The 14,761-nt window shown below is 38.6% G+C and overlaps 1 protein-coding gene across 1 annotated transcript in view; it reads left to right on the top strand.

The window, feature by feature from the left end:
- Positions 1 to 14,761, top strand: part of CTTNBP2 (cortactin binding protein 2) — a 148,734-nt gene that overhangs the window by 49,014 nt on the left and 84,959 nt on the right. Inside the window, exon 3 of the mRNA XM_047097409.1 lies at positions 12,654 to 12,878. Coding sequence (XP_046953365.1) covers positions 12,654 to 12,878 — 225 coding nt within the window. The remainder of the gene's footprint in view (positions 1 to 12,653; positions 12,879 to 14,761) is intronic.

The following is a 14,761-nucleotide window of genomic DNA, read 5'->3' as shown; positions in this document are numbered from 1 at the left end:
CATCCATTAATAAGGGCAGAGCTTATAAAGTTAATGGCATAACAGTATCTCCATTCTCTAAATGTGGTGCTTCAGAACACATCATTTGACTTACATTAGAACTGATTTTTTTATGTTAAAGGGTGATGCTGAAATAGGATTCCATTGTATTTTGTTCTGTCTTTGCTTTCTGCTCTGTAATCCTTTAAAACACATCTCTTAAAAGAATTCATTATTATTTTCTCTGCCAGCAGAGTGTTGTATTTATGTGTGTTTCTGTACATGTTGGATGACGATTTCATTTCCATCCATAGCGTGTTGATTCTGTTTTACTTCATATACTGTATTTCATGAGTGCACCTTCAGTGTTTGACCTTCCACATCCATGAAGGGGGCTCTAGCATAATGCACAATTAGGGGCACAGGGCTTTTTCCTTAAGGGGTGTGATGCAGTAGAAGAGACAGAAGAGTTGTAAATGTGTGCCTGCACGCCTGAAAACAATCCCCCAGCTCTAAAATGGAAACTTCAGCACTTGACATCTGACTCACAACTTCCCATTTCTCCAGTGAGATAGCCTAAATGATGTAAAAACAGACAAAAACAAGAGAGAACTAGTGGTCATCATTAAAATGATAGCTATTAATTATTATATGTTTACTCTTGTTCGGGTACCCAGATAAGTGCCTTACGTGCATTATTTCATTAATCCTTCAAAATAACAAAACCAGAACCCCGGATTGGGTCCTCTGTTATCCTCTCGTTACTGGTAAAGACCGAGGGGAGTAAAATAAACAGCCCAAGGTTACATAGAAGTAGCAGAGTCTATCAAACCCATTTTGTGTGATCTCTCAGCCCACCATCTCCACTGCTGCACTACCCATGTCCTAAAGGAATACCTGCTATATGCAATGATCATATGACCAGACTGAGGCATAAATGAGCGTTGACTCACTTCCTGGACCCTGTGATGCTCTTCGGGAGGCGGACCGGTAACTTGGTAAGAGCCGGCCAACTGGTACCTACCTGGATCTGGAGAGGCGAGGGCAGACTATGCGATAGGTTAGGGAGTTGCCACCAGAAATCTCTTCCACAAGTGTGAAGGAGAAGCACTAGAAAGCGGCATTGCCAGGAAAGCTGTCTTGGACATCAGTGCCACCCCCCGATACTCTGCCAGCACAGACGTTGGCACAGACACACTCTCGTCCCTCCTGGGCAGGTGCAGCCAGAGAGACTCCTTGTCCTTGACACGCAAGGCCGCCGGGAGGAGCCCAACAGAGGAACCTGTTTCACGGGGCTGTGGCTCTGACTTCTCCTCTCCCCTCTGAGCTGAGAGGAGCACTGCCATGTAAGTTAGCACCAGTCTGCCCACTGCCCTCTCTTAGAGGAGCATTTTAATGGCAACCAGCTGGAGACTAAAGGTGCTCAGAGATTCTACCTGCCCTGCTTACAGATAAACACCAGATCTGGGTTAACTCCTACTGGTCCAAAGATGGAGTAAAAAGAAAAAACCTAAGGCTTATGAAAGATTTTGTAGCAAAGAAGAGGGAAGATAACCTAACATTTAAAATGCAAAGAAACGACCTACATTTGACAAAATTATTATGAGAAGCAAGTAAATTTTAGAAAGTAATTTTTAGACACCATCTGCTTTGCGTCTTAAAATTCAAGGAAACATAGACTTTGGAGTGAGACTGAATGGTGGATGAGCCAGACTGTGATGGAGAGTGAACTGGCTGCAGAGTTGGGGAACAGAGAGCATAGCCGTCGGAGGCAGATCGCTGGAGTGGGTACTGCCTCCACAGCTCCTGGCTCTACAACCTGTCTCAGGCCCTTTCAGGTTTCTCCTCTGTAAAGTGAGGATGACAGTTCTGACAGTGGTTAGAATTTAAAATGCACTTAGGAGAGTTGAAGCATGTTTTAGCACTAATAGTGAAAAATCAACATTATAAAAAATGAAATCCGTAACAAATTTAAGAAGTTCTCCCAGAACCCAGAGGAAAGGATTAAAGTGATAAAGTAGAAACAAAGATACGTATGTTTAGAAGGTGGCGAATGGAGATCCACCAGGAGAAAAATGGATGTTCCTGAAAAACACCAGAACAAATCGATTGGTTGCTGCAAGTGAGATGTAGCAGAATCTTTATGTTAAAAAATCTGTAGGGCAGGAAAATACCAGCCAACACTGGGAATAATCTTAAATGTTACTTACTAATTTTAAAGTTCGAAAAGGAATTAATTGGGCAGAAAAGCGGAAGGTTTACCTAAAAAGGGAGAAAAATCTATCTGGCCTTGGACTTGCTCCTGTGCACTATTGAATGCAGGAGGCAAAGAAACAATATCTAGTGTTGAGAGTTATCACCTAAGAATGTTTTCACCCAGACCAGGTGGTGGTCGTGGAAGAAGGAAATAGAAATCATACTCAGATTGACAGAGAAACAGAACATTCTCATCCAAAAGCTGCTTTGAAAAATAAATACTCTAGGGGCGCCTGGGTGGCGCAGTCGGTTAAGCGTCCGACTTCAGCCAGGTCACGATCTCGCGGTCTGTGAGTTCGAGCCCCGCGTCAGGCTCTGGGCTGATGGCTCAGAGCCTGGAGCCTGTTTCCGATTCTGTGTCTCCCTCTCTCTCTGCCCCTCCCCCGTTCATGCTCCGTCTCTCTTTGTCCCAAAAATAAATAAACGTTGAAAAAAAAAATTAAAAAAAAAAAAAAGAAAAATAAATACTCTAAAGATTTACCTAGTTTGAAATAAGCATTAAGATATTAAGCATGGAAATAATGGTATAACAGTGTAAAGAGAAGCAAGGAGTTGGTTCTTCTTCTCCTTGGTGGGGGCATTGAAGTACTTAGGGGGAATCTTCATAGAGTCATCATTGAATGTTGGGCGAAAACTGTTTGCAGAGTTACTCGTGGTTCTGATGAGCAGCCTCGATTGAGAACTGCTTTAACAGTTTTAATCAAGATAAAATATGTACAGAGATAATTAGGAAAGTGAGGATATTGCCAAAATTTTCTTGTTCTCAGATTTATGCTAATTGATTTTAAAATAGAAAACTTTTGGAAGATACAACAGCAAGATTATTTTCCAGTGGCAAGTCTTAGTTTTATGAAAAAGGCCCCTTTCTTCAAATGTTTGTCTAATTTGTACATGATACCAATCAAAATTATAATTGCTTTTTTGAGACTTATTTTATCAATTTCTAAATTTCATCTAGAAGAATAAGCTGGTAGTATAACAAAGGAATTTTTAGAAACTGATATTGTGAAAGAGGCTTGTCCTACTGGTTGGTAGGATTTAATAGTACAAATTAAACATTTATACTGGCAAATTCTGAGTAGGAAGATAAAGGAAACAGTGGAAGGTTCAAAAACAGAGCCAGTATTGTGGAGATAATACAGTTCATAATGATAAAAGGGACAGTTTATCACAAAGACATAAATGTTTATGTGACGAGTAATAGAGCCTCAAAATACATGAAGCAAAAATTGGTAAATTTAAAGGGAAAAATAGACAATTTCATAATTACAGATTTTAATACCTATTTTGGTAGTTGATAGAACAACAAGTAGTTATTAGGGGAAAAACAGTAAAAACATAGAAAATATGAATAACACACTCTATCAACCATCTTGATTAATTGACATTTGTAGAATGTATTCAGTAACCTCAACAGAGTTAAATGAGAAACCAGTAAGGATAAGGCATTAAAAAAAGACATCCAAATATCTGGAAACTTCTGAGAAAAACATCTCTATAATTCATGTGTCAAAGACAAAATCACAGTAAAATTAGAAAATAATTTGAACTGAATGACAGCAAAAATGCATCAAAATATTTGAGATACACCTCAAACAGTACTTAGGGAAAAACTTATTGCTTTAAATGCTTACATTTATTTTTATTATTTTTTTTTGAAAGTTCATTTATTTATTTCGAGAGAGATCGCAAGCAGGGGTGGGGCAGAGAGAGAGGGAGAGAGAATCCTAAGCAGACTCCGCGCTGTCAGCATGGAGCCAGATGTGGGGTTTGAACTCACGAACCAAGGTCATTACCTGAGCCGAAACCAAGAGTCAATGCTTAACTGACTGAGCCACCCCGATGCCCCTAAATGCTTGCATTTAAAAGGAGAAAGATCTGGGGCGCCTGGGTGGCTCAGTTGGTTGAGTGTCCGACTTCAGCTCAGGTCATGATCTCACTGCTCATGGGTTCGAGCCCCACAGTGGCCTCTATGCTGACAGCTTGGAGTCTGGAGCCTGCTTCAGTTTCTGTCTCCCTCTCTCTCTGCCCCTCGCCCACTCATGCTCTGTCTGTCTGTCTCTCTCTCAAAAATAAATAAACATTAAAAAATTAAAATAAAAATAAAAGGAGGAAGATCTAAAAATGACCTAAGGTTCTGTTTTAAGAAACTATAAAGAGGGGGGAATAAAGTAAACCCAAAGTAAGTAAAAGGAAAAAAAAAATTGTTAAAGAGCAGCAATCAGTGAAATACAAAACAGATAGTAGAGAATATTAATGAAGCCCAAATCTGGATAATTAAATAAATCATCAAAATTGACATATTCCTGGGGCACCTGGCTGGCTCAGTTGGTAGAGCATGGTCTTGATCTCAAGATTGTCAGTACAGGACCCACATTGGGCATAGAACTTACTTGAAGGAAGGAAGGAAGGAAGGAAGGAAGGAAGGAAGGAAGGAAGGAAGGAAGGAAAAGAGAGAGAAAGAGAGAAAGAGGAAGGAAGGAAGGAAGGAAGGAAGGAAGGAAGGAAAGAAAGAGAGAGAGAGAAAGAAAGAGAAAGAAAGAAAATTGAGATTTTCCTAACATGAGCAAGAACACAAAAGAACCCAAATCACCGATACTGGGCATGAAAACAAGGGATTATCACTACAGAGCCTATAGATTTCACAGAGATAGTAAGTGAATACTATAAACAACTTGAACATCCTAGATGAAATGGGTAAATATCTTGAAAACTATGACTTACAAAATTGCTAAAAGAAATAAAAAATCTAAATAGTATCATATCTATTTTAAAAATTCATTAGGAAAAACCTTTTTCCAAGGAAGACTCCAGGCCTGGATGACTTCACTGGTAAAAGCTATCAAACGTTCAAAAACTAAATATTGTTAATATGCACAAACCTTTTCAGAAAATACAAGCAGGGCCTTCATGGCCCATTTCATTCTATGGGGTTAGCAGTCCTCTACTCCCAAACTGGCAAAGATAGATAAAAAATAAAGAAGAAAATATAGACCATTATCTCTCATAACTACAGATACAAAAAAAACACTGCTGGTGGTGAGAATATAAATTGGCAAACTCTCTGAAGAGGAATTTGGTAATTTCAGAAATCATCAAAATATTTTTATTCTTTAATCCAGTAAAGAATAATGGATATAATACCACAATGGATTTCTCTAATAAATGTTTCCAGGGGGTTACCTCCACATATGTTAGAACAATCAAAAACTAAGTGATAAACAGTGACATTTTCTTAAATATGTTAGATTTGTGCAGTACTATTAAAAATATTGATATAAGTTATTGAAATGGGAAATAGCAAATTAAATGGGAAAGGCTACTTAAACATATTTGCTTAGGTCCTTGATAACTATTTCTAATACATGCTTAAAATAATTTGTAGAATGTAAGGCAAACTTAATAGTGACTGTCTTCTGACAATTGAATTATGGGTGGTAGTTTTCCCCCCTTAACAGTATTTTCCCACATTGCATAGTGAACATGTATTATTTTATATAAAAATATAAAATAGTTCAAATATTAATAAATTTTTGGATAGTTTTTTATTGTTGAATAATGCGTCTTTCATGAAATTTAATAGTGCCTCTTTCATGAAGGCTTTAAAATTATTTTGTTTTGCAGTGCTGAGGTGGCTTAGTTGATTAAGCGTCCAGCTTCAGCTCAGCTCATGATCTTACAGTCTGTGAGTTTGAGCACCACATCGTGCTCTTTGCTGACAGCACAGAGCCTGGAGCCTGCTTCGGATTCTGTGTCTACCTCTGTGTCTCTGCTCTGCCCCCACTCATGTCCTCCCTCCCTCCCTCCCTCCCTCTCCCTCTCTCTCCCTCCCTCTCTCTCTCTCTCTCTCTCAAAAATAAATAAACATTAAAAATTTTTTAAATTAAAACATAAAATGATTCTGGTTTCTTATATGAAAAGCTCATTTATAATTAACAGTCCCCAGTTATAGAAACGATTACTTCTTTTAACCTTAAGTAACTAACTGGTATGTGTGGAGTATTCTGCTCGTGGTTAAGTTAGAGAGGCATAAAAGGCATGGTTTTAACTGTCTAGTATAGTTAAAGATACAGCTAACTGTAGCAATTAAATGCCTATGGCAGAGTTGGCAGGTAGGTTCATCTGTGTCCCCCTTCTGATTGATGGGTGGTGGCTGCCTGGAGGTATGAATTAGGACAAATTGTGAGTCTTTTCCTGGATTCAGTGTATCGGTAACTTAATAATGTCTACTCTGAGCAGGAGAACAGGACAGTGTGGCACTGTGTGCCTTTCTTGAGCCAGTTAGGGAATAAAGGTAATCTTATTTTTACGGGTGTGCATGGGCCACGTATCTGGCCGAGATGAGCACTGATGGATGTGTGCTAGATGGAAAGTGGCATATGTGGTCAAAGTAAAGAGTTGGAAGGTTACTTCTGAGAGATTTGTGTGAAACCAAGCCATTTCATGGATTTTGTTAGACTGGTCTACGTTTCTGAGAGAAAGCTGGTGGTTTATTGAAGTATCACTTGTAAATTTTAGCCTTAGGAATCAAATCTAAGTCTCTCTTGATATATGATTCATAATACACATTATGTATATTCCTGGCATGACAGTTTCCACACATTCAGGCTATTATGTTTATGAGCAGGTACAACACTAGTTGGCAGAAAGGTTGAGGAAAGAGGGCCGGAGGAGAAAGAGCAGGAAAAAAATAGGCCTCTTTGACTTGCTACTCCAGTGTGGTGTGGCAGATCATGTGACACCCTGGCACGCCTTCATTTCTGTGCGCTGTGTGTGTCTTGCCACATTTAGTGAAATGAACGTTTCAGACTTTTTGGCATTTAATAAATAATCCATGGGGTTATATTTTGTTCCTGGCTGGTGAATTTCTAAGACTTTGCCATCAGTGAAGGGCAGGGACTGGGTTGCAAAACATTGCTGGTTTACCCTCTGCCATCCATCTACCTGCTCTGTGTGTGTGCGTGTGCATTGTATATGAAGGCATAAACAAACTCCTACGTTTTCTGCCCCTCTTAGAGTGAGAGTGAGCTCTGAGGACATGGCTTATCTCTGGCTTCCCATTCCCTTTTAGTTACAAGTGGGATTTTTTTTTTCCCTTTCTTAGAAGAGCGCTTCATTTTTTTTTTTTTTTTTTTTTGTCTAGGTGTACTTGAAATCTTTTCCAATAAGATAAATTAAGCGTAAGATAGGTAAATTTTTATGTTGGCTGTTTGGAAGAATCTCAATGTATTTTCCATCCCTCTTGAATTGGAATAATAGTATTTCGGGGTTTGAGAGGAGTGTGACAGTGTGGAAGTCAGTGATCTTCCCGATCTTTGAGACCCCTGGACCCCATTTCTACCACATGTTTTTTCAGCCTACATTTGAAACACAGCCAGAGACACAGATTTCACTCCAGTCCAATGCAGCTTATTGTATCTCTAGAACAGCTTTGGCCCTTGAAAATTTTTTTTATTATCGTGGCTATCATTGTATTGTTTGGGAGTAAATACCTCTTTAAACCGAGATGCCTTCAGATACTGAAAGAATGCAGTCATGCCTCTGTAAATCCTTTTAAGCATTACTGTTTTCCTTCTTCTACTCTTACAGTTCAGTTCTGTTCTCAGGTCCTTTTTGTATTGATCGTTATTTAAATATTTCACCCAGCAGTGAGCCCAGTAGTCCAGGAATTGTCTAGTTCTGATCTCTTTTTTCTATTAATTAACGAAGCTTGGAAATGAGTTGCTGGCTTGACATGTGGGGGAGGAACAGTTTCCATTTTATTGTTCACTCCTTGAGATAGTGTTGGTCACAACCCCTAAGGTTTTCATACTTCTGTGTTTGACCTCAAGAACTGACTCCTATTTATTCCTGAGAAAGTCCATCTTGTCAGATTGGGCTCATCATTTCAACCATCCTTTGTGGTTTTATGCGATTGGCACCCAAGATAGTGGCAGCTGTGTTGAGTAGGCTCAAGCTGAGGACAGAATTTCTTAGTCTTACAGTTAGATCTGTATTAATGCTTTAAAACATTTTTAAAAATGTGGATTAAAATAGTGGCTGTCTGTTGGACTTAATTTTAAGAGAAAATGAATATAAAACACATAGCAATAAATAATGTCTCAATAAAAGTTATCTTTTATTAGTATTTTTTAAAAAATTTTTTTAACGTTTTTATTTATTTTTGGGACAGAGAGAGACAGAGCATGAACGGGGGAGGGGCAGAGAGAGAGGGAGACACAGAATCGGAACAGGCTCCAGGCTCTGAGCCATCAGCCCAGAGCCCGACGCGGGGCTCGAACTCACGGACCGCGAGATCGTGACCTGGCCGAAGTCGGACGCCTAACCGACTGCGCCACCCAGGCGCCCCTTATTAGTATTTTTTAAATGTTACAAAATCATTTTGACTTTTCATAAGATAAAATAATTTTAGCTATATATTTTTTTAGTGTTTATTTATTTTGAGAGAGGGTGGCAGAGTGCAGGCAGGGGAGGGGCAGAGAGAACAGGAGACAGAATCTGCAGCAGGCTCCAGGCTCTGAGCTATCAGCACAGAGCCTGCCTGATGTGGGGCTCAAACTCACGGACCATGAGATCATGACCTGAGCTGAAGTTGGACACTCAGCCAACTAAGCCACCCAGGTGCCTCCCCAGCCATATGTTTTTAAATGTTTTTTAAAATTAATTGGTGGTATGTTTTAATTGTGCCCCACAATGCATGCTTTAGATTTTTTTCCTAAGGAAGTTACATGCTCTGGGACAAGTTGAATATTTAAGTTTTTTTCCTTGTATTATTACTAATCAGGTGTAATCTAGTTCATTTGGTCTCGTCGAACAATGAAAGCCAAAAGTAAGAACACTTTGTCAAATCTTCTAATAATGGCCATGTTTTTCTTTATTTCTTGACAAGATCTTATAAAACCTCAGATTATGATTGAAATTATATTTTTATCAAGGTAGCTAGGTTTAAGGGTTCTTTTAAAAGCCTGTTTTCATAATTATAGTCTGTGTCTTTATAATGACTCATTTTCCTGAAATGCATTTCATTCTCAAGTAATTCTGATGCATAAACCAAGAAGTTATCTGCACATTCAGCTTTTCCTTTTTTTAGGGAAAGGCCTCTTCATACCCAGTATTAGAAACATCAAGCCATTTTTTGTTACATGATCTCCTTAAATATTAAAACTTGTATGTATTGTTGACCTGCCCTTACCAAAAGTAACTTAGTACATTAAGAATTAAATAGTGTGTTATAAACTAACATGTCCTGAAAAAGGTAAGCATTTTTTCAAGAATGTTAAAGGAATAAGCATTTAATAGTTGAAAAAATGGGTAAAATTAAGCAATTTCAATTGGCTTGGGCATGTGTTCAGTTATAGATGCTTGTCTAAATCCAAATTAAGCTAAACTCTAAAACTTGAGATGGGCAAAAGAGGAGGAAGTGGCAGGGAGGGTTAGTGGTTAGTGGGAAGTTACCTGGGCTAAGGAGGGGAAGGTGTCCCAACCTGCCAGCATCACATGGACAAAGGCATGAGGTGTGTGTTGGGGGGGGGGGCGGTTGCTTAACAGTGGATATGGAAGCATTGAGGGCTGTAAGCAGAAAAGTGACTGAGGTTTCCTTAGAAAGGTATTCTGACAGTTCTGTGGTAAGCAGAATGCCTCTATTAGATACAATCCAGATTTGGGGTGTAGTTAGTACAAAGAATCATGAACCATAGAAAACCAGCTGCTACCCGCTGTGGTTTTCCTGAAACTGCTCTTGCCTTGTTTTAGATTGGAGAGTTAATTGAGTCCTTCCTGGGATCCCCTAATTCTGCCTCAGGCATTGGGTAAACTACTACTTGGTCATCATTTTCTTAGGAATTAGTTCTGCATAGAGGAGTCTGACATTGGCCTGACTTACTCCCCAGGTTCCTGGTAAGATTATCCCTTTGGGAAGAAACTTGACTCCCTCGAACAGGGAAAATGGCATGAGCTCTTTCCTTAGAGGGCTCTGGGTTGCAAATTACATTTTCCTAAGTCTTTTGGATGCTACATTTATCTGCGCAGCAAGAATACATTACATACCCATTGTCTGTTCTATGGTGGGTTGAAAGCATGTCAGCTGAATAAAAATGCCCCTACTTGAAAGGAGCTCAAAGCAAAAGGTTTAAGAGAAGACAGCTCTACTAGGCTCAGAGTGACTAGACTCTTCCCATAATAGAGATTACCAACTGGGTGTCCTGTCATCTTGTACTCCCACATTTTGTTTAGATGAAAATGTATGAGTGTTTCCTATAGACTGGGTTGGGCCATGAGCACCAAAGAGTGGGAATGAGATTGATTCAGATCCTGTTCAGTAGACAAGTCTGGAGAACATGGCACCTCAGTTGGCAAAAACTAGATTCTAGATGCTACATAAGGAGTGTATGCAAGGCTGGCTTCCTGAGTGTACGACTCGTGCAGTTGCAGAGGGCCATGCACTTAGGAAGGCCTCCTGCTTGCTTAAATGGTATGCCGTTACCATCTTGAAATTTGTAATTTTTGAACAAAGAGCTCTATGTGTCATTGTATAGTGGGCCTTGCAGATTATGTAGTCAGTCCTAAATTTATGACCTGCATTGAGGGAAACTATGACTGAAGAGACCCAGCAGTGGGAGAGGAGACGGTGGCCTCTAAAGTCACCGCGTACTTCATAGGGAAAAGCAGGCTTTAACTATTCACCATACTCGGTAAGGCTAGTCTTCCAACTGAACCAGTCACATAGAATGTTCCTGCTCCCTTCACCTCCATCTTTATCATCTACCTCCTGTCCCTTCCAACACAGAGAGAACTACTTATTGGAGAACCACTTATTAGAAAGAGGGGGAGCAGATGTGTGTAAAGGGAGAGAGGTTTTCATAAGCCCTCCTTTCCCACGTGGTACATGTTAACTTGCAGCAGATCCTAGCTGGGGAAGGGAAGAGGTCATACCACTCAGGTTGGATATTCTAATCAAATTGAGACTGGTTTATGTCTTCAAATGACAATAGGACTTGTATTAGAGAAAAGTAAAAGGAAAAAAAAAAAGTAAGAGAAAAACCATAGGGGCATCTCAAGTTTTCATCCAGGGGTGGGGGGTGAATTACTATGTTGAATGAAAATTAAGAGAAAAGTGAAGGCAGAATGAAATCGCTTTTGAAATTACATCTTGGAAGTGATACTCAGTGTATTGATCACATAATTAAATTTGAAGAATCTAGAAATATCAAATGCTTTTGGACTCCTAAATCGTGTTGACTTTTAAGTTTAAAATGATCCTCTGAAGGTAGCTTAATTTTAACCGTGAAATTGGGCTTTTTGTAAACTGTATTTCTTAATCTAATTTGGTAATAGGGAAAGAAACATTAGATTTTCCCATTTGTCATTTGCACTGGTGTTTATCTAGTTGTTGGCTTGCTGACAGTGGTCTAAAAATGGAAAAGTCTAGTTGTTCAATGCAGTTACTTTTAAAGTGAGTAAATTTATGTAATATTTCTTTAGAAAACACATTTAACATTTTGGATAATTAGCTTGATTTATTGGAAAGTAATTTAGTTTTCTCACTGACCGTGACATAGAATAATTGTTTTCTAGTGGCTATTCCCCATGACCCGAGTTAGGAAAATGTTGCTAGTTTTAATATATTTCCACTGCTATTTTCCATTTTATGCAAAGACTGTTGTAGGCTAATTATAGAAAATTGCATTTAGTGCCATGTGGATGCGAAATTAACTTTGACACTGATGGACTAACATTGAGAGTAAAATGAGGTTATGTTCTTTTCTGGGACTCTGTGAACTATATTTTAATGCCTTTCAACAATGAGAGATATTTGCATTTTCTTGAATCTTCTGGAGGTTTGTGGTAATTTAGTCAAACTTCACGAAATATGAATGTTGTGACTTTTTGACATAAAGATTTCATGAAGTATTTTCTTCTCTAGCAAATATCCTTATAAATTCTTTCTGGCTATACAAAACTTGGAGGAGATTTATATTTTGTGAGTTAACTTGATGAGTATCATGTGAAACAAGTTCTATCAGGATAGAGATGATTTTATTTTTGAACTTCTGCTAAAAGTTATTTTAATTGTTGGTATTTCTCATTTTACTTTAAATTAGGAAAGACTGCACCTAAAATACAGATCCCTGAAGGAGTGAGCATCATGGGAAAAAGCTGTATTTGCATCATTTGTAATTTAAAAGACATTCTTAAAGGAAGAAAGCTTGAAAGTAGGCTGAATGACATGCCAAGCTAGTCAGGGATTGGGGTCACATTCTCCTCACTTGTCTCTCACTGCCTGACATCTTACGTAAGCCATTACTCAAAAACAGCTCTATTGAATACCATTTGGAAAAGTAATCACAAAACCTTCTTATAAATATCTTTCTGTATATTTTTATTTCTTTCTTCAATATGTCCCTCTGATTTTGTTCTAGGCTCGCAGGAAAGAAGTATTTATCCAGGAACGGTATGGGAGATTTAATTTAAATGACCCATTCTTGGCACTACAGAGAGACTATGAAGCAGGTGCTGGCGATAAAGAGAAGAAGCCAGTTTGCACCAATCCCCTCTCCATCCTTGAAGCAGTCATGGCCCACTGCAGAAAGATGCAAGAAAGGATGTCCACACAGCTGGCTGCTGCTGAGAGCAGACAAAAGAAGGTATTGAGACTTTCAAACAGTCATGTTTCTTACAATACAGCGCAGAATAAAGAAACCATCTCCAAAGTTGTTGTTTGCTCTTAAATGTTATTTTCAAGAAGGGTTGGGATAAATGCTTAGAAATACAAAATACCGACAGATTCTGGTGGCCCTTTTCAAATATAACTCAAAAATAACACTAAGCTATAAATAAGTATAACAAAGAACGTATGTTTCCCATAATGGTTACTTTGATGCTTTCTTTAAAATATGCTTTTTTTTTTTTTTTCTCCTGGACTTTTCTAGTGCCATAAGATAAGTTTAACTGCTAGGTGGGATATCCAGGATTGCAACCAGAACCCTGATCAAATGGCGGTGTCCCCAACTTATTCATCCAGCTTCTGTCTCAAATATTTCTTTGCAACTAGAAATTACTTTTTTAAATGATGATTTTGGAAAATGAAATTAGCGTGAGGAGAATAGAATGAAATTTGTGTGGTGTATGCAATCTCACAACATATCATCTTGAAGTCCTGGTTAGTCTCAAACTTGCCCCTGGGGTCTGATGGCTGTGTCCGCTGCAGACCTCCAGGCTCCTGCTCACATGTGTTTCATTTAAACCAACCTCCTCCTCCCTTCTCACCTCCCCCACCAACATACACATGTATTTATTGTACTTGAGTGCATGCTTCAAAGAGTTCTAAGTGATAAAAACTTACTGCGATCAGCCATAAGGAAATAGAGGTTGAAATTTTGCCCTTCTAATAGGCTGCCAAGACTACTGATACCATTTATTAGGAGAGAGTAAGGAAGTCAGAGAAGCTAATGAAGTCTAGTATGATTAGAATTTAAAGTAATCTGTTCTTCCAGCCATTATTAAAGCATGCATTTAAGTGTTTCTTCTATTTGTCCTTTTCAGAGAACCTGGTGTAGTTCACATGTAACACCTGGTTGGTGATTAAACTGAATGTGGCATACTGTAAATATTTATGATATACTGTAATTTAATGTGTGTGGTTTTTTCCAGGTAATTATATATTTGCATTGACATATGTGTGCTAATGTTCTGGTAGAAGTGTTGAATGAAAGCAAACCTCTTCCTCAGGATGTCACATAGTAGAAAACTAAAGTACCGAGTAAAATAGTACGGAAGAATAAGAAGGCTTTCCATGGATGTGAGGCAAAATCAGTTTTACTCTGGACTTTGCAAACCCTCTACAAAGCCCTGCAGACAACCACTGAGGTCTCTGGAGATTTTCAGAAATCCCTAGGAACCGCATAAGCAGGAGCCAGTGTATTTCAGCTGACGTCACTGAAGCTCATTTGTATTTCTTGGATGAGACACATTTCAATTATGTTCTTAACGTGTCAAATGAACTATTTCATAATAAAGTATTTCTGCTGGGTTTTATGCTGCGTTATCAAAAATCAAGAAAATATTTTGTTTTGCCTATAATTTGCATTTAATGTATAAAAATGGGTGCTCTCCTAAATTTTACTTCAGTTTTGCATTTTATCTATCATTTCTCTTATAAGAGAAAAAGGAAGAAACTCATTTTGAGTTGAATCAAAGATTTTATTATCTAGCTGATTTTTTTTTTTTTTTTAATCAACTTACATCCTGTTTGTTTCTGAATGACTGGGTCATTTCCAACCTGGCTGGGAGTGAAAGGAAATTGTTTCTGTCCTATGGGTCCTACGAGGCTAATACGAAATGAGCCAGTGATCTGTCTCCCACGTATAACGGGGATACAGGCGTCCTTTATGGCCGAATTCATTGGCCTGTGTAGGCTCAGTGAAGGGTTGCTCTGATAGGCAGTGCTACTCTTTATCCATAAAGGATATTCTATTCTGGTAGACTGTAGCATGTGAGAAGAGTTATATTTTGTACTCTTATCCTGAAT

This window comes from Lynx rufus, unplaced genomic scaffold, assembly GCF_022079265.1.
Source record: "Lynx rufus isolate CCGP_SWC_20201006 ecotype Redwood Valley unplaced genomic scaffold, mLynRuf1.p SCAF_4, whole genome shotgun sequence".
NCBI classification, from domain to species: Eukaryota; Metazoa; Chordata; class Mammalia; order Carnivora; family Felidae; genus Lynx; species Lynx rufus.
Note: the sequence above shows the minus strand (reverse complement) of the source record. Positions and strands in the feature narration are given on the sequence as shown.